This window comes from Trachurus trachurus (genome assembly GCF_905171665.1).
Source record: "Trachurus trachurus genome assembly, chromosome: 11".
In the NCBI taxonomy this organism is placed as follows: domain Eukaryota; kingdom Metazoa; phylum Chordata; class Actinopteri; order Carangiformes; family Carangidae; genus Trachurus; species Trachurus trachurus.
In genome coordinates this window covers 1,473,703-1,500,755 of record NC_139904.1, presented here as the reverse complement: position 1 = coordinate 1,500,755, position 27,053 = coordinate 1,473,703, and the positions used below count along the sequence as shown (strand labels likewise).

At 44.5% G+C, this 27,053-nt stretch overlaps 1 protein-coding gene across 1 annotated transcript in view; it reads right to left on the bottom strand.

Annotated features, from left to right (window-relative positions):
- The window catches only part of LOC310993699 (scavenger receptor cysteine-rich type 1 protein M130-like), a 149,963-nt gene that overhangs the window by 110,887 nt on the left and 12,023 nt on the right, over positions 1-27,053 (bottom strand). The window contains exons 2-5 of the mRNA XM_083982132.1: positions 12,403-12,435; positions 11,608-11,889; positions 10,192-10,506; positions 9,821-10,102 (exon numbers count right to left, since the gene is read on the bottom strand). Of these exons, the coding sequence (XP_083838258.1) occupies positions 9,821-10,102; positions 10,192-10,506; positions 11,608-11,889; positions 12,403-12,435 (912 nt within the window). The remainder of the gene's footprint in view (positions 1-9,820; positions 10,103-10,191; positions 10,507-11,607; positions 11,890-12,402; positions 12,436-27,053) is intronic.

Sequence of the window (27,053 nt, the reverse complement as noted above, 5' to 3'; positions counted from 1 at the left end):
CTAGAGGCAGAGTGGAAGTCTAATGACCATGAGGTTGTGGGTTCGATTCCGACCTTGGTCAAACATTTGTATGGTGATCACTGCTTGCACTATTTGCTAATTCTGCAACAGCGTTCAGTTGCTGTCAGCAGTCACACCATTTCCATTCTTGGAAATGCTTTTTCTAGTTCATTTTAATTCACCAAAAAATAGTCACAGGTCACAAAAAACTCCTCTTCTTACTTGGTGTGGCTAATTTATACTAATTTCTTTTTATTTTAAGCACGATTGAAAAATCTCACATTCATCAAAGTCTCAACCTCTCTTCTCCCCAACTCTACTCTAGTGTAGTGGTTAAGGTGGCTGCTTGCCAACCCCAAGGTCACTGGTTCAAATCCAGGTTGAGCACTCTTGTTATGAATTCTACTCCCCTCCATCACCCTCAATTGGTTACAGGTGGTCGTTAAGAGACGCATTAATTGCTAGTGCCACAGTTTGTAACTTGCTGTTAAGTGCTTTTTAAATCATTTTAATTCACCAAAAAATAGTCACAGGTCACAAAAAAGTCCTCTTCTTTCTTGGTGTGGCTAATTTCTGCACTTTCCTTACCTTTTTTTTTAAGCAGGAGCCAGTGATCCTCTTATTAAAGGTTTTCTTTGCCCCTCACATACTGTTTCTGCCTGTAGCCTAGTGGTTAGCTTGCTGAGCTGGAGACCTGAAGGTTACTGGTTCAAATCTTGCCTCAATAACAATTATAGTGAATTATTTTCCCAGTCGTCCTCTGTTGACTTCTGATAACTTGCTTCATGTTGAAACTGCTGCTCTCAGCCTGAAATTCACAGACATTTTCATTCTAAGTCATTCAAGCTTGACTCTCAAGCTTTCTTGGTGTTGACACAGTGTGTTTCCAACAGGTGCAGCTTGTTAACTTCAGAGTGAGAAAAGAGTGCAGCTCATCAACAGACAACAGTCTTTGCAACTGTGTGTACACTGTGGCCTAGAGGCAAAGTCAAAGTCTTCTGACCATGAGATTGTGGGTTCAATTCCTACCTTGGTCAACCATTTGTATGGTCATCACTGCTTGCACTATTTTCACGAAAGTGTCCTCTACTTACTTGTTGTGGTTGATTTCTGCACTTTCCTTACTTTTTTTTTAAGCAGAAGCCAGTGATCCTCTTATTAAAGGTTTTCTTTGCCCCTCACATACTGTCTCTGCCTGTAGCCTATTGGTTAGCTTGCTGAGCTGGAGACCTGAAGGTTACTGGTTCAAATCTTGCCTCAATAACAATTATAGTGAATTATTTTCCCAGTCGTCCTCTGTTGACTTCTGATAACTTGCTTCATGTTGAAACTGCTGCTCTCAGCCTGAAATTCACAGAAATTTTCATTCTAAGTTTTCATTCTAAGTCATTCAAGCTCATTCAACAGGTGCAGCTTTGGGGTCGTTAACTTCAGAGTGAGACAGAGTGCAGATCATCAACAGACAACAGTCTCTGCAACTGTGTGTGCACTGTGGCCTAGAGGAAGAGTGGAAGTCTCCTGACCATGAGGATGTGGGTTCAATTCCGACCTTAGTCAAACATTTGTATGGTGATCGCTACTTGCTAATTCTGCAACAGCGTTCAGCTGCTTTCAGCAGTCACACCATTTCCATTCTTGGAAATGCTTTTTCTAGTCATATTTATTGTTCAAAGTTTAAGCAATCAGTAGTGAAGGTTATCAGTGGTGAGTGCGGGTGCATAGATGGATATGTAGGTGTTGTCTGTGCATTAAAACCAAGAGGACAGTCGCAGCGGGGGAGCTGCAGGACGCCAGGCCATGAATGGGATGAGAGAGAGAGCGAGAGACGGCGTTCTCCACCCGGCTTTTACGGGCATGGCCACGCCCCCCCCCTCGGCACGCACACCGGAGGCCCATGAGTAATCCTGAGGGAGAGGGAGAGACAGGAGAGCGAGAGGGGCGCCACACACACACCCATACACACAACACACACAACCACTTGGGGTTGTCACACCCCCCCCCTTAAGACGGAAATTTTGCGCCTTCCCCAGCTCCTGCTATGTTGTGTGCAAGTGTGCGAGAGGAAAAGGCGGTGGAGGTAACCGTCAGTGACAAGTCTGGGTTTGAGCTAGGGGTGTGCATTGGCACTGCCCTCACGATTCGATTCGATTACGATGGTTACACCCCGCCTTTCCGAAGCCCCGCCTTTCCGACAATAGACTTCCATTCATCGTAATAGCGGGGTTTTCTATTTTTTCTAAAGACCCTGCTACTCCGAAAAGGCCAGTGGGGGAAACCCCCAGTGCGCAGTGCGCATTGATCCTTTTTTCCTTTTTGGGGTCAAACGGATCATGTGCATAATTAACTGCAAAACAAGCAAATACTTCATATTAATGACATATAATGTTCATTATGCTTCTAGCCTGTCTAGCCTCTACCTGGTCTTTTTACTAAACTTAACCAACTCTTCATTGCCTAAGCCCAACCAAAGCATCTCCCTCAGTCAGCTGTCAGCACGAGCGGCGGCTGCAGCAGCCTCGCGCCCCTGTGAGCTCAAGCCGGGTTCAGCTGCAATCGAGCGGAGCAGGGGGGGGAGAAAAAAAGTGTATTTCTATTACTGTGTGGAGATCTCCAACAACGGAGTCGGGGAGAAAGCAAGTGGGACAGATCTGCCCAGTCCCTGAGCAGCGCACGTTTCACAGACAAGCCGCAAATCAGAATGTAAACAACGTCACGCGGTTCAGCACCTTGGACAGCTGCGGGGGGGGGGGGGGGGGGGGGGGTGTCGGAACAGCGGTGTTTCGAAGTGGAGGTATTTCGGAACAGCCGGGTGTCAAAGTAGAGGTGTGTCGAAATGGAGAGCTGTCCCCGATTACGATTCAGCAGGTAACGATTCGATTCGATTCGATTCTCCGATGCATTGCGATGCATTGCAATGCATCAAAATTCTACTGCACACAACATGGCAAATTTTTCATCAGTCATCAGTCAACAACAGATTTTATCGGCTGCTATGTATTATCACTCTCCTGTATCTTTGACATAAATGTCATAAAATAAAATAAAATTGAATGGTACAGGTATTGGATATGGGATTTTCAAACCTGAAAAAGAAAACATAAATCACTTCTAGGGCTGCCCCCAAAAATTAGCAGACCAAAATTTCATTGGTCGATTGGTCGCAGGAAAAAACAAACAAACCTTTGGAGCCATGTCTTGTCAATATTAACTCAAAATCAATATGACTTAACTATATGAAAGACTACGGGGCTTTTATTTTGAAGGGCCCGATACAGGAAGTCGTGACACTTTCTGTTGTGGTTGTTTTTACACGGCACGGCAGGTCTCTCTCTCTCTGCATCAGAGACCCCCCAGCCTGAGCTCAGTCACTCACCCTCCTCTACTGTGTTTATTGGTGATAAACGGGCATACTGCCTGTAGTAGCCTAACGGTAAAACCCGACCGGCTTGTTGAGTCTCGGACCCAACACGGCCGGACTCATGAGCGTTAATTAATTAATTCTCGACCCGACCGCGGGTGAAAAAAAAAAAGGAAAAAGAAAGCCAGCGGCAACACTGCTACTGCTGGTGCTGCTGCTGCTTACTTAGCCTGTAGCTACAGGCTGCGCATGTCGTTGCTCCGGAAACGCCCCCGGAGGTAATTGAAACTTCACAACTTTATTTGAGGCCAGAAAATAAACAGTGACATAATCGATTATGGCACGTTGCCGCATCGATGCTGAATCGTGCATGTCCCGCATTGCAATGCATCGCCGAATCGATTATTGTTGACACCCCTAGTTTGAGCCTTTCATCATAAAGGCGCGTGTGTCCTTGGTGGGCAGTACTGAATGTGTTCCCGTGAGAGTGTTGCGTGACACGGGGGCCCGACATTCTTTCATTGTGCAGTCGGTGCTCCCTTTTTCCTCTGATACGCAGTCTGGAGATTTCATTGTGATGCGGGGGATGGAGCTTGGCTTTGTTCCCGTGCCACGCCATGAGGTGGTGTTGGATTGTGATCTGGCTAAAGGTGTGTTTTCTGTGGACGTGCGGCCTGAGTTGCCTTTGCCAGGCGTGTCAATGATTCTGGGAAATGATATTTGTGGTGGTCGGGTTTGGCCCAGTGGTCCCCCGCCACCTGTGGTGGTGTCCGAACCGGTGGCGTCTGACAGTTCAGCGCTGGAAGTTTTTCCTGTTTGTGCCATGACGCGCGCTCAGAGTAAATGTGTGTCTGTGCCAGCGGAGGCTGCTGCCTCGGAACCGGTTGCGCTGCCTGATTTGCCTCCACTTGTGGTAAGAGAGGAGTGGATTAAGGCTCAGAAATCTGATGTTTTGTTGTCCTCACTGTGGGATCAGGTTGAGCCGCGTCACCAGGTTAGCGACGTAGCCCAAGGCTATTTTGTGCAGGACGGGATGTTGGTCCGCAAATGGTTGCCTTGTGATGAGGATGTTGTGGGAGCGCCTGTGTTTCAGGTGGTGGTGCCTCAGGATTTTCGTTCCCACGTTTTGAAAACGGCACATGATGAAAGTGGTCACTTTGGGGTGCGTAAAACATATCTAAAGTAAAGGTACTTTATTAGTCACATATACAGCTAGTACAGTGAAATTCTTTCTCTGCATTTAACCCATCCCTGAGGAGCAGTGGGCAGCTGCGGTGCAGTGCCCGGGAACCAACTCCAGATTATGAGCCAGTGCCTTTGGTCAGGGGCGCTGACTGGAGGATTAACCTAGCCGACATGTTTTTTTTAGTGGTGGGGGAAACCGGAGCACCCGGAGGAAACCCACGCAGACACGCCGTCGGTGCTTAAAGCAGAAGTAAGTGGTCCGGTCGTTTTCGCTAATGCTGCGTTCCAGGCAGTCTTTTGAAATCGTAAATTACAGCTTCAAGTCACAACTTACGACTTTGTAGCGTTTCAGGCAACCCACTCGTGTTTTTCCGACCTGTTTTACCGGTGAAAGTCACTATAACGGCCACTCGTAACTTCCGACCGGTGAACTCGTACCAGATCGAACTGGTACCACTTCACGGTCGGAAAAATACGAGTTTCCTTGAACGCACTCTAACAGTCCTCGTCGCTACGTCGCCACATTCACGGCGTCCCTTGGCTGCACACACAGCCCTGCATGCCGTTCTCTCTCCTCATTGGATAAAAACTGTAGGATACGATAAATGTTTTCTCTTCGGCTCAGAGCAGAGTAGAGGGACTGAGAGACCCGTGTTTCAGTCCAAACACTCTATGTAAGTGATTGCTGTCGGAAGATATAACTATTTAAGACTTATATTAACACAAATATATCACTTACTTCTGCTTTAAACATTTTTTTTGGCCGCGGGCCAAAAAAGAGGTGGCGGCATATATTAAAACATGTCACGTCTGCCAGCTGACGGGGAAACCCAACCAGTGCGTAAAGCCAGCACCGTTGCAGCCCATTTCTGTGGTGAGTGAACCGTTTGAGTATCTGATAATAGACTGTGTGGGGCCGTTGCCTAGTGCCAAGTCGGGGTGTAAGTATTTGTTGACTGTCATGTGTCAGTGTACTCGATACCCAGCGGCTTATCCGCTTCGAACCATCACCACCAAAGCGGTAGTTAAAGCACTTGCACAGTTCATTTTAGTGTTCGGGATACCCAAAGTCATACAAAGTGATCGGGGGTCCAATTTCTCCTCGCATATGTTTGCGGAAGTGTTGAAATCGCTGGGGGTGAGCCATAACCAGTCCACTGCGTATCATGCGCAAAGTCAGGGCGCGTTAGAGCGGTTCCATCAGACGCTCAAGTCCTTGTTGCGCGCGTACTGTACAGAGTTGGATCGGGACTGGGAGGAGGGGCTCCCCTGGTTGATGTTGGCAGCGCGAGAAGCCGTGCAGGAGAGCACGGGCTTCAGTCCGAACAAATTGGTTTTTGGGCACTCGGTGCGCGGGCCATTGGCAGCGCTGAAGGGTAGATTGGTTCCTGCCGAGGCGCCCCGAAACCTGATTGACTTTGTTAATGGTTTTCGGCACAAATTGTTTCGGGCAGGTCTGTTGGCAAAGGAAAAACTAGGGCAGGCTCAAGTGAAAATGAAAGCCCAGTATGACCGGGGTACGGTGCGTCATGAGTATAGTCCTGGGGACCAGGTCCTCGCACTGACTCCGCTGGTCACGTCGCCATTCCAGGCTAAGTTTGTTGGCCCATACACTGTGTCTGAAAAAATTTCTGATGTCAATTATCTTGTCGCTACACCAGGTCGAAGGAAGTCGTCCCAGTTATATCATGTGAACCTGCTGAAGCCATATTACCAGCGCTCGGGGCATGGTGAGTGCGTAAAAGGTGACGTTGGTGCAGCGCTCGCTGTGGACACCTGTAGTGTGGTGCAGGAGACAGATGGCGTTCCTGAGCCTGATGACAGTTTGTTGAGTGGTAGGTTAAAGAATTCGGAGTCTTTGTGTAATCTACAGGTCCCTGTTGTCACACCTGCCTGAAGAGCAGCGTGTTGAGTTGGTGGAGCTGATCGGTAGATTTCCGCAGCTTTTTGGTGATGTTCCCTCTCGTACTTCCTGGATTGTACACGATATTGATGTGGGAGAAGCGCAGCTGATCAGACAGCGGTTTTACCGCATGGGTCCTGAGAAGCTGACGCATTTGAACACTGAGATTGATTACATGCTGAAAAATGATATTGCCATTCCATCTGCGTCCAGCTGGGCGTCTCCTTGTGTGTTGGTGCCTACATCTGATAAGACTCTGCGATTTTGCACCGATATGAGGAAGGTTAATTCTGTCACTAAGTCCGATTCATTTCCGTTGCAGCGCATGGACGATTGTATAGATATGGTGGGGTCTGCCAAGTTTGTGTCCAAGTTCGACCTGCTCAAGGGCTATTGGCAGGTGCCCTTGTCAGAACGCGCGAGAGAAATTGCTTCATTTGTTACTCCTGCAGGCCTTTACTCATACACCGTTATGCCCTTTGGTTTAAAGAACGCTCCGGCCACTTTTCAGCGGCTTATGAACCGGGTTGTGCATGGGTTAAAGGGTTGTTCAGTGTATTTGGATGATCTGGTTGTGTATAGTGACACATGGCATTCACATTTGCAGAGAGTGAATGAGTTGTTTGAGAGGTTGGCTGAGGCCCAGTTGACAGTAAACTTAGCCAAATGTGAGTTTGCTAGAGCCACTGTTACCTACTTGGGGCGTGTGGTCGGTCAGGGTAATGTCGTTCCTGTTCAGGCTAAAGTGCAAGCTGTGTCTGAGTTTCCACCGCCGACTACGAAGAAAGAACTCCAGCGGTTTTTGAGTCTAGTTGGATACTATAGAAGTTTCTGCAGAAATTTCTCTACTGTTGTTTTTCCTCTGACTGAGCTACTGAAGGGTGGAGCTAAGTTTGTGTGGTCCACTGCGTGCCAGCAGGCCTTTGATAATGTGAAATGTTTACTGTGTTCCTGTCCTGTGTTGGCTGCTCCCCAGTTTGACAGACAGTTTGTCTTACAGGTTGATGCCAGCCAGGTCGGGGCCGGTGCCGTCCTTCTCTAGGGAGGGGACGAGGGGGTGTTGAGACCGATCTGTTTTTTCTCAAGAAAGTTCAATCGACCGATCAGGCCAATTATTCGGTGATAGAAAAGGAGGCTCTGGGTCTCATTTTGGCCTTACAGCATTTTGAGGTGTACGTAGGTGGGTCGGCACCTTTAATTGTATACAGATCACAACCCTTTGACATTCTTAGGATCCCTGAAAACTCCAAATCAGAGACTGGTCAGGTGGTCTCTCTTATTGCAGGGTTATGATTTAGACATACGCCACATTAAAGGGCAAGATAATATCCTGGCAGATGCTTTGTCTAGGGCGCCTCTGCCTTAGAGTTGATGGGGTATTGGGTCAGTTGTGCACTGTTTAATCTTGTATGTATGATGACATGTAACTTTATCCCTGCTTTCACACTCCTGCTCCTCCATCCTCTCGGACTCTTAAATAGGCTTCCCCGGTACCAGGTTGCAGAGTTCTGGGATGGCTGGGTGAGTTGGGTTGGGGTTTGCAGTGGGAATTGTTCATGTAGTTATTCATGTTATTTAGAGTATGGTTACAACTGTAAATGGTTAACATGTAGCTGGTCCTGCCACCCTTAATAGGTTGTGGGTTTATTGTGCCGGTTCCCCTTTGGGGTCCCGTCTTAAGGGGGGGGGTGTGACAACCCCAAGTGGTTGTGTATGTGTGTGTGTGTGTGTGTGTGGCGCCCCTCTCGCTCTCCTGTCTATTTCTGCTCAGGTTGATTCTTCATGGGCCTCCGGTGTGCATCCTGAGGGGGGGCGTGGCCATGCTCGTAAAAGCCGGGTGGAGAACGCCGTCTCCCTCTCTCTCTCATTCCATTCATGGCCCGGCGTCCCGCAGCTTCCCCGCTGCGTCTGCCCTCTTGGTTTTAATGCAAAGACAACACCTACATATCCATCCATGCACCCGCACTCACCACTGATATCTTCCATTACTGATTTCTTGTTATAATAAATATGATTATTGTCGGCACCTTCCCCTCTCCGCGTTTGTTTTGTCAGGAAAAGGAGCCAGTCCTGACAATATATATATATATATAGTACGTGTATATAAAAAGTGACTTCCAAAACTTCACACCACTTTTTTAAACACGGTTTGAAGCTAAATGTGACAAAATGTTGCTGTTATTTTCAGCATGAGCAGCTTTACAAACGGCACCTCATATACACATAACAAAGATTAAACAAAACAGTAAATGATCGGCTCTGACCTCCCTCAAGTGAGACCCTAAAATGTGGACATAACACGGTTACACAATATAATATACGTGTTAATCCATTAAACGAGGCTCAATAAAACACAAAGGAGAATGGAACAAGGAACATTGCTGATCTCTCCCACAGAGCACATTGATGAGAGGGAGAATTTTGTTGGGACAAGGGCCTTGATAGAAACAGGGGGTTACCCCAAAAAGGAACGCAGGGAATACAGGCTCATTAAAGAGGACCTAAGCAAGATTTTTACCATGGCTATGCTACATTTTTACCTTGATTAAAAAGCTCCGGAGTAATTGTGATACATGACTTGTAACTTTTTACAAGTGAGAATGTAGTTTCTTTGCCTTCCACCTGGCGTCTCATGGCTGAAAACCAACCTTGCAACATCAGTGTACCTGGCCACCGCCACGGTGTCCCGCTCTCGTCTCTGCGGCACCGCAACACAAACGCTCTGTAACCCGCAATCTTTGGTTTATGACAGTAAGACTACACAAGCATACACGTCGTAACATTGTAGGCCTATATATTAGGGATGGGACTTTTTGTCGACAAATCGACAAAAAATCGACACATGCTCCCCTCGACAAAAAAAATGGAGTGTCGAAATGTCGAGGGGGCGGGGCTTGTGGGATTTCCATGTGTAAATTGCCTTTTGTCTTTCAATATTTCCTATTCAAATAAACAGCAGAAATTGACACTTTTCCCCTAATGAAATAAAATATTTTAAATAAAACAAATCCACTTTTTCTAAATGGGATAGCTACTTGACCCTCATTCTGCTTCACATGTGACGGGAGCGTGCGCGCATGCTGATAGGCGACAGAGTGAAGAGATCAGCTGTCCGGGCTCCCTGCAGTCTAGGTGATGGTGCTGTTGATGACGAGTCCGGCTCCACAAAAAGGGCAAAACCATCGGCAAAACATGTGGATGCAATGGTTGCATTCTTCGTAGAGGACCGCGGACATGCACGGAAGAAAAAAAAAAAGAAAGAAACCGAATGTGTGCTGCCTCGTCCGCTCGTGCCGACAGCAGCGTTAACAAACCACAACAAAAGCACGTGTAGTCCCCCGGTAGCCCACTGGTGATGTCACTGAAGGACTTACCTGAACAGGTGATCTCCACGGTGGAGGAAGAGGAAGTTGAATGTGAACACTCCCTCAGGGTAGATCCAGACTGAACACAGTCAGTGTAGATCCCCCACACAGACCTCTCTGAGGACTCCTCTCTTCTTCCTATTGAAACAGCAGAGCCACAGTCCAGATCTCTACAGGCTACAGATGCTGCCTTCAGGTTCCAGTAGAAGCTGTCCACTGGTCTCCACTCTCTTTGTCTCACCTGCAGTTCACCTGCACAGCGACTGGCTCCTCCCACCAACCTGACAGGCTCTGAACACAGAGAAGAGAGTGAAGAGTAAAAGAAGTGAGTTTAATTAAAACAGAAATGAAGCAAATCCAACCTGTAGCTCCACTTGTACCTGAGCAGGTGAGTCCAACAGCTTTGCCAGGTGAGCAGCTGGTTCTAGTTGAGCCTGAGCTTCTACAGTCCAGGAGAGCTGACTCGTTGCCTCCACACTGGAACTCTTTGGTCCACATTGGAGCCTCCACTGCTCCATAGAGCGCCCCCTGGAGGACTGAAGGAGCCCCACAGCCAAGCTCCCTACAGACCACCTCTGCATCCTGCTGGTCAAAGTCATCTTCACACACTGAGGACCACCACTGGTCAGACTGGTTGGACTTGACCTCCAGTCTGCCTGAACACACACTGGTCCCATTCACCAGCCTGACAGAGTCTGCAGAGAGAGACACAACATAGACAGGACAGATTATGCACTGCTGATGTTTGTATCAAAAGAGTTCATATATCATGAAATATTAGAAAACAACACGGTGACGACAAGGTTGGCAGTAGAATCAGACTCCTCTAAATGAAATCGGCAACGATTTAGGGTCTACCATATATATATATATATATATATATATATATATATATGTATATAGTATATATAGGCTCTGACCTCCCTCAAGCGAGCCCCTATAATGTGGACATAACACGGATACATAATATTTGTTTAAACCGATTGAATGAGGACCAATAAAACACAAAGGAGAATGGAACAAGGAACATTGCTGATCTCTCCTACAGAGGGAATACAGGCTCATTAAAGAAGACCTAAGCAAGATTTTACCCATGGCTATGCTACATTTTTACTGTACCTTTATTAAAAAGCTCCAGAGTAATTGTGATAGTTAAATACATGACTTGTAACTTGTTACGAGTGAGAATGTAGTTTCTTTGCCTTCCACCTGGCGTCTCATGGCTGAAAACCAATCTTGCAACATCAGTGTACCTGGCCACCGCCCCGGTGTCCCGCTCTCGTCTCTGCGGCACCGCGATGCAAACGCTCTGTAACCCGCAATCTTTTGTTTATGCCAGTTAAGACTACACAAACATACACGTAATAACATTGTATATGTTATTTAACGGTATCCACCACTCCATGGATCGATTTTTCGCCGGCTTCATAAAAAAAATGCACAAGGCCAGGCGGAGGGTTAGCAAAACAGGGGAAAAGCGACCAGACTTGTAGACTAGTTCCTCTTTAGGAGTAGCTCACAATCACCAGGTAAGTAAACATACTTATATAATCGTTTGCATAACCCCTGTTAAATAAAACATCTTATGAAACATCTTGTTGATCAGCTGAATGGCATCAAAGTATGGAAGTAGATTTGTTGACTAAAGACGTTGCGATATTAAATGTCTTGTTTTCAGACCTTCATTCACTCACATACAAAAAGAACATAACATGTCACTAAATGTTTCTGCACCACAACAAAGGAAGGAAGACACTAAACCTGACTGTCACTGGTGATGTCACTGAAGGACTTACCTGAACAGGTGAGCTCCACGGTGGAGGAAGAGGAAGTTGAATATGAACACTCCCACATGGTAGATCCAAACTGAACACAGTCAGTGTCGATCCTCCACATATCCCTCCATGAGGACTCCTCTCTTCTTCTTGTTGAAACAGTAGAGCCACAGTCCAGCTCTCTACAGGCTACAGATGATGCCTTCAGGTTCCAGTTCCAGCTGTCCACTGGTCTCCACTCTCCTTGTCTCACCTGCAGTTCACCTGCACAGCGACTGGCTCCTCCCACCAACCTGACAGACTCTGAACACAGAGAAGAGAGTGAAGAGTAAAAGAAGTGAGTTTCATTAAAACAGAAATGAAGCAAATCCAACCTGTAGCTCCACTTCTGTCTTGTGGTAGCATGAAGAATTACACTGGTATAAAACATTAGGGAGAAAACAAAACCTTGATGTGCTGATGGAGCAAACCCTTCCATCTGTTGGAGATGTTAACAAAGTAAATGGAGATTTCCTCTTCCATAAGCAGCAAACAGACCAGACTCAGATGATCTGGAGGCTCAGCAAGTCAGTAATGTGACTCTCAAAATCACTCTATTGCAGGACCTTCAGTAACCCTTGTAAACTATCCTTACTACTTTTTCACTCCTTGAACTAAATGTACAGTAAATGAGATGATCTGTGACCATGGAGGAGAAGGACCATCAGCCGATGATCAGTGGGGACAGTGAAATCATGCAGTCATGCTCATGTCAGTGTTGACACCACACTCATCCATCCACCAGCACCTTCATGTGTCCTCATCCTCTCTGTTTACCTGTGGAGTTGTGGCTTCCTTCAGCCCAGAGTCCTGAGGAGAAAATCAGAAAGGAAACATCGGTGAGATCTGTGAAGACAGCGACGTCACTAAGAAGCAGAAACAGTCGCACCATCAGACAGAAACAGGTCAGGAACAATGAAATGAATCCCCATCACATCCATCACAGCAGCATCAGCTCCCACAATCCCCCCAAAACAGGCCCCTGTTTTGTGAATGGAATAGCTCCGGGTGGGCCGATAAGGTAACGCTGAGCGGCTGGTATGGGAGGAGCAAATGATAATTCGTCCAATCACCTTGATACCTGTCAGTCATGATGAGTGGCGGTTTGAGCCCAGGTCAGGGCAGGCTGTTAGGTAAGTGTTGATATGGAGCCGCTGTCCGTGGTGCTTAAAGGTGTACAGAAATGGCTGTTTGTCCTGTTTGTCGCGCTGAGTTGTTACGAGCTGCAACACGAGTTTACCCGAGTAAGGAACACGAATTGATTGGTCGTTATCGAGCGGAGCGGGACATTCAAAGCTTGGGGCGAGACCGAGCTCCGTGTGTGTGTGTCTCAGACGTTTGAATGACGGATGCAATATCAGTGGCTGATGAATCGTGAGCAGGCTGACGTATAATCTGTGCGCCTGCATTATCCAATGCGAAAAAAAAATACCACACTTTCACAACGGATCTACTCAAAAATAGAATTTTGCACAAAGTTTGGCCTGCATCGTCTGATAGATGAGTTATTACACTAATTTTATGACCCAGAGTGGAATCAAATTCATTTTTCTTTTCTGTACACCTTTAAAGGCCCCATGGCATGAAAAATGTGATTTTTGTTATTTTTTCGTGCTTGGGCAGGTCTCTGGGCCACGTATAAACTGCCCCATGCATCAAACTGGTCATAAACGGAGAAACACACACCGCCCATTTGTAGGAACTGTCTCTTTAAGACGAGCAGATAGCACTTCCTCCTTTCTGTGATGTCACACACAAGGTAACTCCGCCCACCGTGACCAGTTGTTTTGGCCCAATTCCAATCCGACCCCTCACGGACTCACTGACTTAGAGGCGCGTTCACGGGAAGTCCGTGAGTGTGTGAGGGCTGTTCCGTTGTCAGATCATCAAGTCAGTGAGTCAGTGAATGAGCCCTTACTGCCCCCTTACCGTAAGACAGCACCGATGCTGACTTCGGGTAAGCAAATTACCCACAGTTCATAGCGGTGTGAAGTCAAACACATGGGATGCCGTCGGAACGCGAGTGTTAAAAAAGAAAAGAAAAGAAAAGTAGCCTAAATTAACACACGTAGTCAGAGAGAGCTCCGCTGTCTCTTTATTGTTAATGGACTGGAGCCAAAAAAAAAGAAAGAAAGAAAAAAAAGAAGTTAACTGTCAGTATTAACGTGCAGTTTATGATTATTGATGATGATTTGAGCAGATCTGATCCAGGAATATTTTGTTTTGAGTCCGTCCCCCTCACACACCTTGTGCGTATTGAAAGTACAGTAAATTATCGGTCCAAGGGCGGAGTTGAAAACATTTTGTTGTCAAGGTAACGTGTCGTGAGAGTGTGTAAGTGCTGTTCCATTCATGTTTACAGCATCTGGACCCTCACAGACTCTCACACTCTGTCACTTAGAGCTGACGTCACTTTAGTCAGTGAAGGTTCAGGGCCTGAGTCTTTAGGGGGCGGATTGGAATTGGGCCATCCTTTCAATTTTTATGAATGCAGCTTAGGTTTCAGTTACTTGCCTGTGATTGGCCCGACCACATGCCACTCAAAAACAGTCAGCCAATCAGAGGAGAGGTTCTCATTCTCTCTTCTGATTGGCCAAATGACCTGTGCCTGCTAGAGCTCCAGAAAGAGGCAACAGAAAGGGGCAATATAAACATTATTAAGCAGATCACAGGTACTCAAAACCAATGATACATCTTGTTAGGGAAATAAACCCAGAGAAAAGTGCACAGCATGGGGCCTGTAAACAATGGTTTGCAGTAGGGTTGTTCGGTATACCGGTACTAGAGTGGTACCGGGGTACTGACGCATTTAAAAAGGTACCATACTGCGCTTAGATGGGACCGGTACTTTCATTTTGCGCCGCCGGCAGCGGTGACGTCGCCGCGTGAAGTCGCCGCATTGTAATTTGAGCCGAGGCGAGTGAGCGAGTCACAAACGAAGCAAGGTGCTTTTTTAAAATTACCGTTACAGCGCCACCTGTCCATGTGCAACAGATACAGTCGATGGAAACTCAGTGAAGAAAGTGCCACCCTGCAGATCAGTAAAGTGAAGAAGCACTCTAAAAAGGGAAAAACATGTAAAAAATCTGCTAAGAAGATACAAAATACAAGTGAAAAACAAAAGTACAGACCTACAAAACCTGGCCCAAAAACATTTCAAATACATATTAAGAGGGACAAATGGGACAAGATCAAGCCAAGGCACGGAATGTCCAAACTCAGGAAATCATGGACACATGTCATACACCGTAGTTTTCAAAAGCATAACCCTTGTTGTTGTCTTACATTTAAATACCAGCATTGTAGAGCAGCTAACAGCCGGAAGAAATCATCACCTCACATCAAAATAAAAGCAGTGTGCATGTTCTCTACATGCAACGCCAAATATTTCTTTGTAATGCAGAAGAAACCCTCAAAGAATGCCAAAAAAATAACTTTTCACGTGTCTCGATGTGGCAAAGTATCCCATTTAGATGATGAGACAAGGGCAAGGCCAGCCAGCAATAAGAAAAGAGGAAAGATTGCGAAGGCAATCACTGGTGGTGTGAGCAACACCTATTATCAGAGGCTGGGGAAAACACCATCACTGGAGCTCCTCGCTGGTAACCTCACCCGAGCACTCTCAAAAGATGTCCTAAAAGTTGTGTCAGCAGAGATAAATAGAAGCACAAGGCTTCATGATGACATGTTGCTGGAGCTAATACTGACACAGCAAATAATGAGAGAGTCTGATACAGGTTACATTTTCTGTCCAGGATACATCCAACATCTGCAAGTGGATCCTTTTGGTGTCCACTTGTACACCGAGCAAGGAATTGCGATTTTTGCAGATCATCTCCGCCAAAGTTCTCCAGTGATCCTCTTCCTTGATGCCACAGGTGGCGTTGTGCGCCGGCTACCCAACCAACCCAAGAGGGTTCTGTATTATGCCCTCTGTTTGTCAGGTGATGGTAAAAACAAACCACCTCTTCCTGTCAGTGAAATGGTCACCAATGACCACACCGTGGCCAATTTGTCCTTTTGGCTAATGAAATTTTTTGACAAAAGTCAGAAAAATCACTGCCATTAAAGTAAGCCAAGTGGAAACTGACTACAGTTGGGCCCTAATGCAAGGTGTTTTGCTGGCCCTCAACAAGCTAGATGTTCTGGGATACCTTGAGATGCTGTGGAAAATCATCCAAGGCTCTTTTACAAAAAAAGAGCTGAAGGGCATCACTGTGCTACACCTGTGCTCAGCACATATCCTGAAGGCCGTCTCTGTTTCCTTTTCCAGGAAGACCAAAGATAAAGGGCTGAAGGAATCATTGCGTGGCTCATCTGATAAACAGCATCAGTCTGAATCCAGCAGTCCAATTTTTTGGCCACATGGGACGGATTTTTGGAAGTCGGTTCTCCACTCAGGAAGTAGAAGACAGCTTGGAGGTCATCAAAGGGTGCATCAAGACCAAGACCAATCTGGATGATTCCAGCACTCAGCTAATGAAGACACAACCTGAGCCACCTAAGAGAGCCAAGACTGTTCTTGCCAACTCACCGTTTCGGCATTCTTTTGAAGGGGTGCTGGAAAGTGACCAGTCCAATGTGCTAGATGCAAATGGAAATTGTGAGGAGAACCCGTACTACTGCCCTGATATCATTAATGTTTTGCTGCAGGATTACATGGGGATTTTCCCACTTTGGTCAGGCCTCATGTTGGGGGATCTATGCAGATACGCAAGTGATGGAGATCCAACCCAAGTTGGTAAATCAGACACCAAAACAAGGCTTACTAACTGCCATGTCGAGAACTGGTTTTCAGTGGCAGGCATCTACAATCCAACACAGCATCCAAAAAGATGGCTATAGCTGTGGTGTTTTTGTAATGAAGGTAAGCTAAGCCACAGATCAATTGTGTGAATATGGGGGAAAAAATCTTAAAATGTGTTCACCATATCATTTAAAAAAGTCACATTTATAATCTATTCTGTATTTCATTGACAAAACAGATGGCTGAAGATGTGGTGGAGGCTTTTCCTCTTGTCCCTCAAAACATCACACTACCAACTTCGAGAAAAGAATTAAAAGAACTCAGAATCCAGATGGCCAAAACCATTCTGCAGTGCTCTGGTTCGTAGACTTCTTCTTCTTCTTCTTCTTCTTCTTCTTCTTCTTCTTCTTCTTCTTCTTCTTCTTCTTCTTCTTCTTCTTCTTCTTCTAATCTACTCTACTCTAATACAGTGAGTGGTGTCAGCTCCTTAAAAAAAGACTTATAGACCAGTATATTGATTTTCATATTACTTAAATCAACCGTGGGATAATTTATAACATTACAATATTTTAGTCTTCAGTGAAACAGATCATTGTTCCGGTTGTGGCCAGGAGAATGCCAAGGGACAGACGACCCAAACCACAAAATGGGTGAGTAGTATACTTGAAAAAAAATATTAAAAGAAGTTACACATTTGAAGGTGTACAGAAATGGCCATTTGTCCTGTTTGTCGCTCCGAGTTGTCACGAGTTGCCGCACGAGTTTAAGGACAACGATTTTGATTGGTCGTTATCGAGTGGGCGGGATATTCAAAGCTTGGGGTGAGACCGAGCTCAGTGTGTGTGTGTCTCAGACGTTTGATTGACGGATGACAGATCCAATATCAGTGGCTGATGAATCGTGAGCAGGCTGACATATAATCTGTGCGCCTGCATTATCCAATGCGGGGAAAAAATACACACTTTCATCACGGATTTAATCAAAAATAGAATTTTGGTCTAGTTTGGCCTACATCGTCTGATAGATGATTTATTACACTAATGTTAAGACCCATAGTGGGCTCAAATTCAATTTTCTTTTCTGTACAGCTTTAAATGATGCAGAGTAGCAGTGTAAGACCATAATTTGAGAGACCATAATTTTATACTGTTAGATATTTGATTTTGAAAATGTATTCCAGATCGAATGCACAAAATGCAGAAGGTGGTTCCATCCATCCTGTGTGGCAATGGCCGATGAGGAGTGGGACGAAGAAAACTCTGCACCATCATCAAAGTGGGAGTGTGGCCTTTGTTGATTTTAAGTTGTTACGTGTCAGAAAAAAAATCAACACTGACAATACAAAAACAGTTTGAAAAAATTATAAATAGTAATAATAATGTTCACTGAGGAATTTTTTTTTGTTCATAATTATTTTATGTGTAAAACATACATAATCTAAATAGTTGAGATTTATGTTGAAATTCCAGAGGTTCAAAAGAAAACTGAGAAATAATAATAAAGTGTGCTCAATGGATACTAATGTTTTTTGGAATATTTTTCTACATGATTACCTGGGAGATAATGCTTGTGAAAGATCAATACCAACCTTACAAACAAATGAGAAGTAGAATGGTGTTTGTAGGTTGAAATTCCAGAGAGCTATTTCAAAATAAAATCAAGAAATATTCATACACAATGTTCAATGAATACTAATTGTTTGTGGATTTTCTTTTAACATGATTTTCTGGGAGATAATGGTTGTGGAAGATCAATACCAACCTTACAAACAAATGAGAAGTAGAATGGTGTTTGTAAGTTGAAATTCCAGAGAGCTATTTCAAAATAAAATCAAGAAATATTCATAAAATAAGGTCAATGGATACTAATTGTTTGGGGATTTTTTTTTTTCTTTTTTCTTTTTTCTTTTAACCAGGTCGGTCCCATTGAGACACAATGGCCTCTTTTCCAAGGGAAGCCTGGCCAAGACAGCAGCAGAAAAGTTACTACACGTACATGACACAGAAATCACACAACACACAGATAAAATACAACACAAGATAAAAGCAACAGGACTAAAAGTTCGGATTCACATTAAAACAAGAACAAGTGCGGTATGAAGCTGCTCCAATTTCTCTCACACGAGTTTTCAAAGATCCAAGGTTGATCAGCTCCTTTAGCTTTAGAGTTTTCTGCAGTGCATTCCAAGCAGCAGGTGCAGCATACTTAAAGCAGTGCTTACCAAGTTCAGTGTTAACTTTGGGCACGTTTAATAAATAAAACTCATTTGAACGTAGGCGGTAATTGCTTTGAGATTTGGAGAGATAGTTACATAAATAGAGGGGGAGCAGACCCAAAATGACTTTATAAATAAAAATATGCCAATGTATAAGGCGGCGTGCTGCCAGAGATGGCCACTCAACTCGGGCATATAAAGTGCAGTGGTGAGTGAGGGCTTTACATCCAGTGACAAACCTTAAGGCACCATGATACACGGTGTCCAGAGAGCGCAGACAATTTGCAGGGGCATACATATACAAGAGGTCCCCATAATCAAGTACAGGGAGGAAAGTGGCAGCAACCAACTTTTTCCTGGTAGAAAAAGAAAAACAAGATCTGTGAGGGAAAAAGAATCCCAGTTTCAGTCTTAATTTTTTTACCAGGTTTTCTACATGTGGTTTAAAAGAAAGCCGATCATCGATTAGAATGCCGAGATACTTGTAACAGGTCAGAAGTTCAATCTCACAACCTTGTAATGACAAAATGCTGGGAGGAGACACAGGTACTTCCCTGCCATTAGAAAATATCATCAGTTTAGTTTTGACAGCGTTTAAGACAAGTCTTAGCTCAATGAGCTGACTTTCCACAAGGTTAAAAGCAATCTGTAAGTTGCCAAGGGCCTCAGCAAGAGTGGAGCCACAACAATAGATTACCGTGTCATCAGCATAAAAATGAAATTTGGCATTTGGAATGTTTCTGCCCAATGTATTTACATAAATAACAAACAAAATTGGTCCCAGAACTGAGCCCTGAGGCACACCGGTAGAAACATTTAGCAGATTGGATGAACTGCCTTCAAAGTGAACACATTGTTTTCTATTAGACAAATAATTATCAAACCAACCAACGGCCTGCTCAGATAAACCTATGTCAAGCAGTCGTCGCTTCAGAATAGAATGATCGACTGTGTCGAAGGCCTTAGAAAGGTCAACAAAAAGAGCTGTGCAAAATTTCTTATGATCCAGCCAGTCTATTATGTCATTGGTGAGTTTGAGGGTGGCCGTAATTGTGCTGTGTTGTTTCCTGAAGCCGGATTGATATGGAGAGAGAATGTTGTAAGTATGAAGGAAATCCTTCAACTGGTCATTTACTAGACCTTCAAGGACCTTCGACAGGATGGACAACTTGGAGATAGGTCGACAATTATTTAAACAAGTAGGGTCCCCCCCCTTTCAAAAGGGGAAGGACGTAAGCAACTTTCCAAATTTCAGGAATACAATTCGTAGTGATAGAGAGGTTAAAAAGATATTGAAGAGGCTTGGCAATAAAATCAGCTGCAAGCTTTAAAAAATATGGTTCCAGGTGATCTGGGCCTGCAGATTTAGTAATGTCAAGAGAGAGAAGAGCTCTACGGACCTCTTCCACTGAGAACAACCTAAAAACAAAGGAAGGTTGACCAGCAGAAATATGGCCTAGAGATGTGTTACCAACATCTAGGGCAGAGGACACAGGATTAAGAGCAGGCATAGCAATCGTGGAAGAAGACCTAGAAAATAACGAACCCGAGGCAGAAAAATGATTATTAAAACAATCAAGTATAGTAGCCCTGTCAGTTACAGTGGTAGCGTCATTAGCAATACAGGATGGGAGTTCACTATGATTATCAGTGGCTGAGATAGATTTGATCACTTTCCAAAATTTCTTAGGGTCGTTTAGATTTTTTCGTTATTGTAGAGAGATAAAAACTGGACTTTGCTTTTTTGATAAGAAAGGTAAAACGATTTCTGAGTTGCCTAAATATAAGTTTATCAGCCTCAGACTGAGTCTTTCTGGCCTTAGCCCAGGCAAGATTTCTATTATGCAGTAAATCGGCTAAATCAGGCGTGAACCAGGGATTATCCCTACCCTTAACCCCATATCTTCTGAAGGGAGCATGCTTATCAAGCAGGGAAGAGAAACCCTCAGAGAAGAATTGTCATGCAGTCTCTACATCATCAATCAATTCAATACGGTCCCAGTTAAAATTATATAAATCATGGAAGAACCCCTGTTCAACAAAGGCCTTCATATTACGTTTTATCAAAATACGAGGTTTGGATTTTGGAATTTTGGCATTTCTGACTGCATCACACAGTGGTCACTTATATCGTTTGCAAAGACACCTGACATAGAGTACTTGTGTGGAGCATTAGTCAAAAACAGGTCAATTAAAGATGATTTTTCTGGACACTTCAAGTTAGGGTGTGTGGTGCTTTCAATGAGCTGTGTAAGATTTAATGAAACACAGGAATCCTTGAAGGCATCGGATTTAGAATTTAGCCAATCCCAGTTTAGATCACCAGTTAATATTATTTCCTTGTAATTCAGGTCAGCTAAAAGCTGATTCAGAGAAGTTAGCGCTTCAGCAGTAGCTGATGGGGGTCTAACAGCCCGCAACAGTAATAAAAAACCCATTTGAAATTTCAAGATTTATGGCCAAGAACTCAAATTTACTGATTGATTTAGACTGCAGGACATTTACATTAAATTTTGATTTACAATAGATTGCAACCCCGCCCCCTTTCTTGGGGCGGTCGGCCCTAAATACATTATACCCTTTGATGGAGATGGCTTTGTCAGAATAAGATTTGCTAAGCCACGTTTCAGACAGAACAATGACATCTGCATCAGTTGATTTTGCCCAGATGTGCAGCATATCAATCTTTGATGGCAGACTACGAATATTCAAATGGATTACACCTAGCCCGGTTCTATCCTTAAATTCAGCAGGTGTGTTACAGATAGCAGTACCAGGACCAGGGTTTGGCTGAATACCAGAGATCAAAAGTAAAATAAACAACAGAAATCTTTTCCTAGTAATTTCAAGGTTGCTAGGTGTTTCTGTTTTGGAGTGTAGTCTAGCATGCAACATGACAAGAGACTTATCAGACAATATGAAGTTTGATTCTAAGACAGAGGTGCAAACAAGACATAACCATTGTGCAAAGATAAAATAATCCATATAAAAATGAATCAGCACTTGTTCACTTCGTTCACTAAGCAAGTTATTGGTTTCAGGGTTTGGAATAATTGGAGGAGAAAGCACAATAGCTGATGTGCACTCCCCATGGTGGCTGGTTAACCCAAGGTCCAAGAGAGTCACAGTAGCGATGAGTAGTGATGAACCAGGCTTCAGGCTGCAGAGCAGGGTGGATGGAGCAGGCCTCAGGCTGCAGAGCAGGGTGGATGGAGCAGGCCTCAGGCTGCAGAGCAGGGTGGATGTAACAGGCCTCAGGCTGCAGAGCAGGGTGGATGAACCAGGCCTCAGGCTCCAGAGCAGGGTGGATGTAACAGGCCTCAGGCTCCAGAGCAGGGTGGATGGAGCAGGCCTCAGGCTGCAGAGCAGGGTGGATGAACCAGGCCTCAGGCTGCAGAGCAGGGTGGATGGAGCAGGCCTCAGGCTGCAGAGCAGGGTGGATGTAACAGGCCTCAGGCTGCAGAGCAGGGAGGATGTAACAGGCCGCAGGCTGTAGAGCAGGGAGGATGTAACAGGCCTCAGGCTGCAGAGCAGGGAGGATGTAACAGGCCTCAGGCTGCAGAGCAGGGTGGATGTAACAGGCCTCAGGCTGCAGAGCAGGGTGGATGTAACAGGCCTCAGGCTGCAGAGCAGGGAGGATGTAACAGGCCGCAGGCTGTAGAGCAGGATGATGAAGCAAGCTTCAGGCTTCAGGCTGCGGAGCAGGCCGCAGGATACAGAGCAGGGTGAATGGATGGAAAGACCTTAGGCTATAGAGCAGGATGGATGGAGCAGGCCTCTAAAGCAGTGCAGAATGGGTGAGGTGGATCCCAAGCCCCAAAGCAGTGTATAAGAAACTGCTGTGTGCTGCTGTGATTTAGGACCAATCTCAAGCCCCACCACAGCAGCTCCAGGCAGAAAGTCAATCGCACCTCATAGTTTCAAAGAGCTCAGAACAAGCCACGGCTAGCAACCAGTCCACAAGCAGAAGGAGCAGGCCAGAGCATAAGGCAGAGATTTTCTGAGAGATAATGGTTGTGAAAGATCAATACCAACCTTAGAAACAAATGAGAAGTAGAATGGTGTTTGTAGGTTGAAATTCCAGAGAGCTATTTCAAAATAAAATCAAGAAATATTCATAAAATAAGGTCAATGGATACTAATTGTTTAGGGATTTTTTTGTTTTGTTTTTACATGATTTTCTGGGAGATAATGGTTGTGAAAGATCAATACCAACCTTACAAACAAATGAGAAGTAGAATGGTGTTTGTAGGTTGAAATTCCAGAGAGCTATTTCAAAATAAAATCAAGAAATATTCATACACAATGTTCAATGAATACTTATTGTTTGTGGATTTTTTTTACATGATTTTCTGGGAGATAATGGTTGTGAAAGATCAATACCAACCTTACAAACAAATGAGAAGTGGAATGGTGTTTGTAAGTTGAAATTCCAGAGAGCTATTTCAAAATAAAATCAAGAATGTTATCAGCCCAAAGGTAAAATGCTTATAACTGACCAAATGGTGGCGCTATTGAATATGAGTGAATAATAAAATGCTGTGAAACTCTTAGCTTTGTGGTAATGACAGTATTTCTGTGTTGTTGTTATTTTTTTTATTTGTTCTAACGGAAAAATCCGACATTGCAATTTTACGACGGTCCCTAAGCGCCCCGGCTGCCGCACAGTAGACTCGGAAAGACATTCAGCGCTGTTCCTTTGAGTTTTCGCCACAGCCACTGAGGTTGGTGAGTTGATGAGACCTGTGAAATGTGTGGCTCACTGATCTCTACAAAATAATATCAACCTGGATGAAATTGGTGCAGTTTTCATGACGCTATTAAAGTTAGAAACAGAAAAAACTAGCGAATGTCGAATAGCCTATAAAACCAACTTTACCGCGCCCTTCCGGTCATCGACGTTAATAGACCGAGTCGGCAAGCAAGGAAACGTCACTTCCGGTCAGGGCCGTGGGGGAAAACAAACCGTTTTCCCCATACACACTCATGCAAAAAGGCGGTATTTTAAACCTTTGTCAAACGCTTGTCCGCTGTCATTTCTTGGTTTGAATCACTTGTATATGCTGTCAAAGGGCTATATATTAAAAAACTTATCATGATCGGGTCGATTGTTGTCCGTATATTTATATTTATATTTATATTACGACAACAATCGACCCGATCATGATAAGCCTTTTTGCATGAGTGTGTATGGGGAAAACGGTTTGTTTTCCCCCACGGCCCTGACCGGAAGTGACGTTTCCTTGCTTGCCGACTCGGTCTATGGGGAAAACGGTTTGTTTTCCCCAAGGGGGCAGTTGTCAGTCTGAGAAGTGAAGCTCACTTCCGCATTCAAAAAGCTGCAATCCCCCCGGCTGTTGCTGGGGGCTGGCTCCAGAAGGGAGCAACTCCAATTAAGCCCCATGTTAAAATAGCCGATTTTACAGCTTAAAAAAACATATTTACAGCCTGGTACATTTTATTTTTTTGGTCTCAATCGATAGTTTCTACCCCCGCACACACTCTGAGGGGGGTGAATTTTTTTAAAACTCTACCGTTTTACTATTATTAGGTTTAAAGTTCTGGCCAATTAGGGAGCAGAACCGTTGAGTGACAGGTCCGGCGACCGCTGTTACGAGGCCAGTGGGCGGGCCCTCGGCCGGCCAACGGCCGCACCGCTCCAAATATGGCAAGTAGAATCCAACATGGCGCGGCTCAAACCCCCGTAGTAGCGGCACAAAACAGACTCCCCCAAACCAATGGGTGACGTCACGGACGCTACGTCCATTCTTTTTACAGTCTATGGTTTTCCCCAAGGGGGCAGTTGTCGGTCTGAGAAGTGAAGCTCACTTCCGCATTCAAAAAGCTGCAATCCCCCCGGCTGTCGCTGGGGGCTGGCTCCAGAAGGGAGCAACTCCAATCGAGCCCCATGTTAAAATAGCCGATTTTACAGCTTAAAAAAACATATTTACAGCCTGGTACATTTTATTTTTTTGGTCTCAACAGATAGTTTCTACCCCCGCACACACTCTGAGGGGGGTGAATTTTTTTTAAACTCTACCGTTTTACTATAGAGAGCCTAAGCGGAAGCAGGAAGTAACGGCGCCATGGGACCTCAACTCTGAAAAACTCGCCATTCAAATGAATGAGACTGAAAATTTTATTTCGTGATCCGATTGAATTGCGCCATGAGAAAAAAATATGTCCTCTACCTGTTTAAAACATCACGTTTCATGAAGAGAAATCAGCCGTTTATCATAAAACGGCAACAGAAGAATGTATTTTGTGTAAAGACCGCTCTACGGACTACAGATCTGTGTCCCACAAAAAATACGTCACCAACTGACACGGGAAAGGGCGGCATTTGGTGACGTCACCTACGCAACTTGTAGTCTTTCGGCTTACAGATTCTTCTGAATTTTATTCTACAATAGCTTTACAACAAACTGCTGATTTCTCGGGATGAAACGTGATGTTTTAAACAGGTAGAGGTCATATTTTTTTCTCATGGCACAATTCAAACGGATCACGAAATAAAATTTTCAGTCCCGTTCATTTGAATGGCGAGCTTTTCAGAGTTGAGGTCCCATGGTGACCGTTACTTCCTGCTTCCGCTTAGGCTCTCTATTATTAGGGTTAACCTCTTCATGCAGAGGCCATTTTTGGCAATTTCCGCCTGTTTTTGTATCACTGCAATTAAAGCTTTTTATTTACAGAAGTACTAATCCCACAACTATGGTTAATGGCTTAAATGAAAGAAAACCTTTGTCCCTTTACATCTATATCTATAAAATATTGAATTGAGTCATTCCATAAAAAAATGGGCTTCTGAAATTACAAATTTTTTTTGAAAAAAAAAAAAACGAGTTTGAAAGTTTTGGTGAAAAGGTGATATATCAAAATCCTAATTATAAAACAGGTTGAATTTTACATATATGGTTCACACACTCCCTGTCCACATATGTACCAAATTTTAGGTTGATATGTAAAACTACTGAGGCACTATAGAGTTTTTCCAAACAGTGTCCCTTGGCGATGTACAGCGTGCAAAAACTGTCCAAAATTGTCCAATTTGGCTAAAATGCACACTGCAAGATTTTAGTGAGATTTTTTTTTTTTCCAACAGATAACTTACTGGGGCCAATCACACACTTGATGGCTTTTAGGAACACCAGTTACATAAGTAAAATGCCATTTGAAAATTTAATGTATGGGGATGAATATTTAGTGTCCAAAACCCATCCAAACATGAATTTACCTATTTTCGCCTGTATTATATTGTTATTTTCCTTTAAAACTCCAGAAGTAAACATCCCACAACCATCAGTGATGGCTTAAATTAACAAGGACATTTGAAATAGTTCATTTTGTCTTTTATTATTATTTTAATTAAACTTGGGGCAGTAAAAACACACTTTTTGTGGATACTTGTATTGCTTACTTGTTGACACTAGGGGGAGAGGGAACCACAGGAACCAGCTGGGTGCAGGCTTAAGCTTTGCCCAATCAGGGATCATTATACATCAGGTCCCACCTTAGAGTCTCTGCTATTGGACCAAAAAGTTTTCACCCCCGTGACTTTGATTGACAGGCGACGAGAGATGCGCAAAGCGGGTGCGCAGTCTGACGGATAATAGCTCATAGCATTAGCACTGCGGGTAAACGTAACCATTGAAGGATTATCTGGTCACGATGGATAAAATCAACCAAGCCGGTTTTGTCGAGCACATCTTCAGCTTGAAAAAGAGGGTAAGCTTGTAATTTTATTCAGTGTTTTAGTGGGTCTGTGACTGTTTATGTCCGTCTTTTTCGGCACTCGAAAATGACTTCCGGGTTTGTTTGTGTAGAGTGAGCAGGCTTGTTTAAACCTTTAATGGGGTAAAAACTGCATTTTTGTGCTTTGCCTTTGTTTATATGACAGTTTATGATTTTTTGGTGGTGAAAGAAGAGGTGTACAGATGGTACATATGTTTAAATCACCTTCGTTGTTGACGTGACGTCACTTGCGGGCTGCCGTAGTCTGATATTGTTTGAGACATTTTCAGTGACTGTGAAAAAACCGTAGCACCTAAAAACTTCATTTTTTTTTCTACATGTTGCCGAAAGTGTCCTTAAAAGGTCTGTGGTGGAGTTTTAATTACACCAGGCCTACTTTCGTTTGTATTAAGGACGCCGTTCGTGTGTTATTGATTTGGGACGCCGGCGTCCCAACCACTAGGGGGCCTGCGTGAACAGGTTAAAGTTCTGGCCAATCAGGGCGCAGAACCGTTGAGTGACAGGTCCGGCGACCGCTGCTAGGAGGCCAGTGGGCGGGCTCTCGGCCGGCCAACGGCCGCACCGCTCCAAATATGGCAAGTAGAATCCAACATGGCGCGGCTCAAACCCCCGTAGTAGCGGCACAAAACAGACTCCCCAAAACCAATGGGTGACGTCACGGACGCTACGTCCATTCTTTTTACAGTCTATGGTTTTTTGGATGCCGGAGTG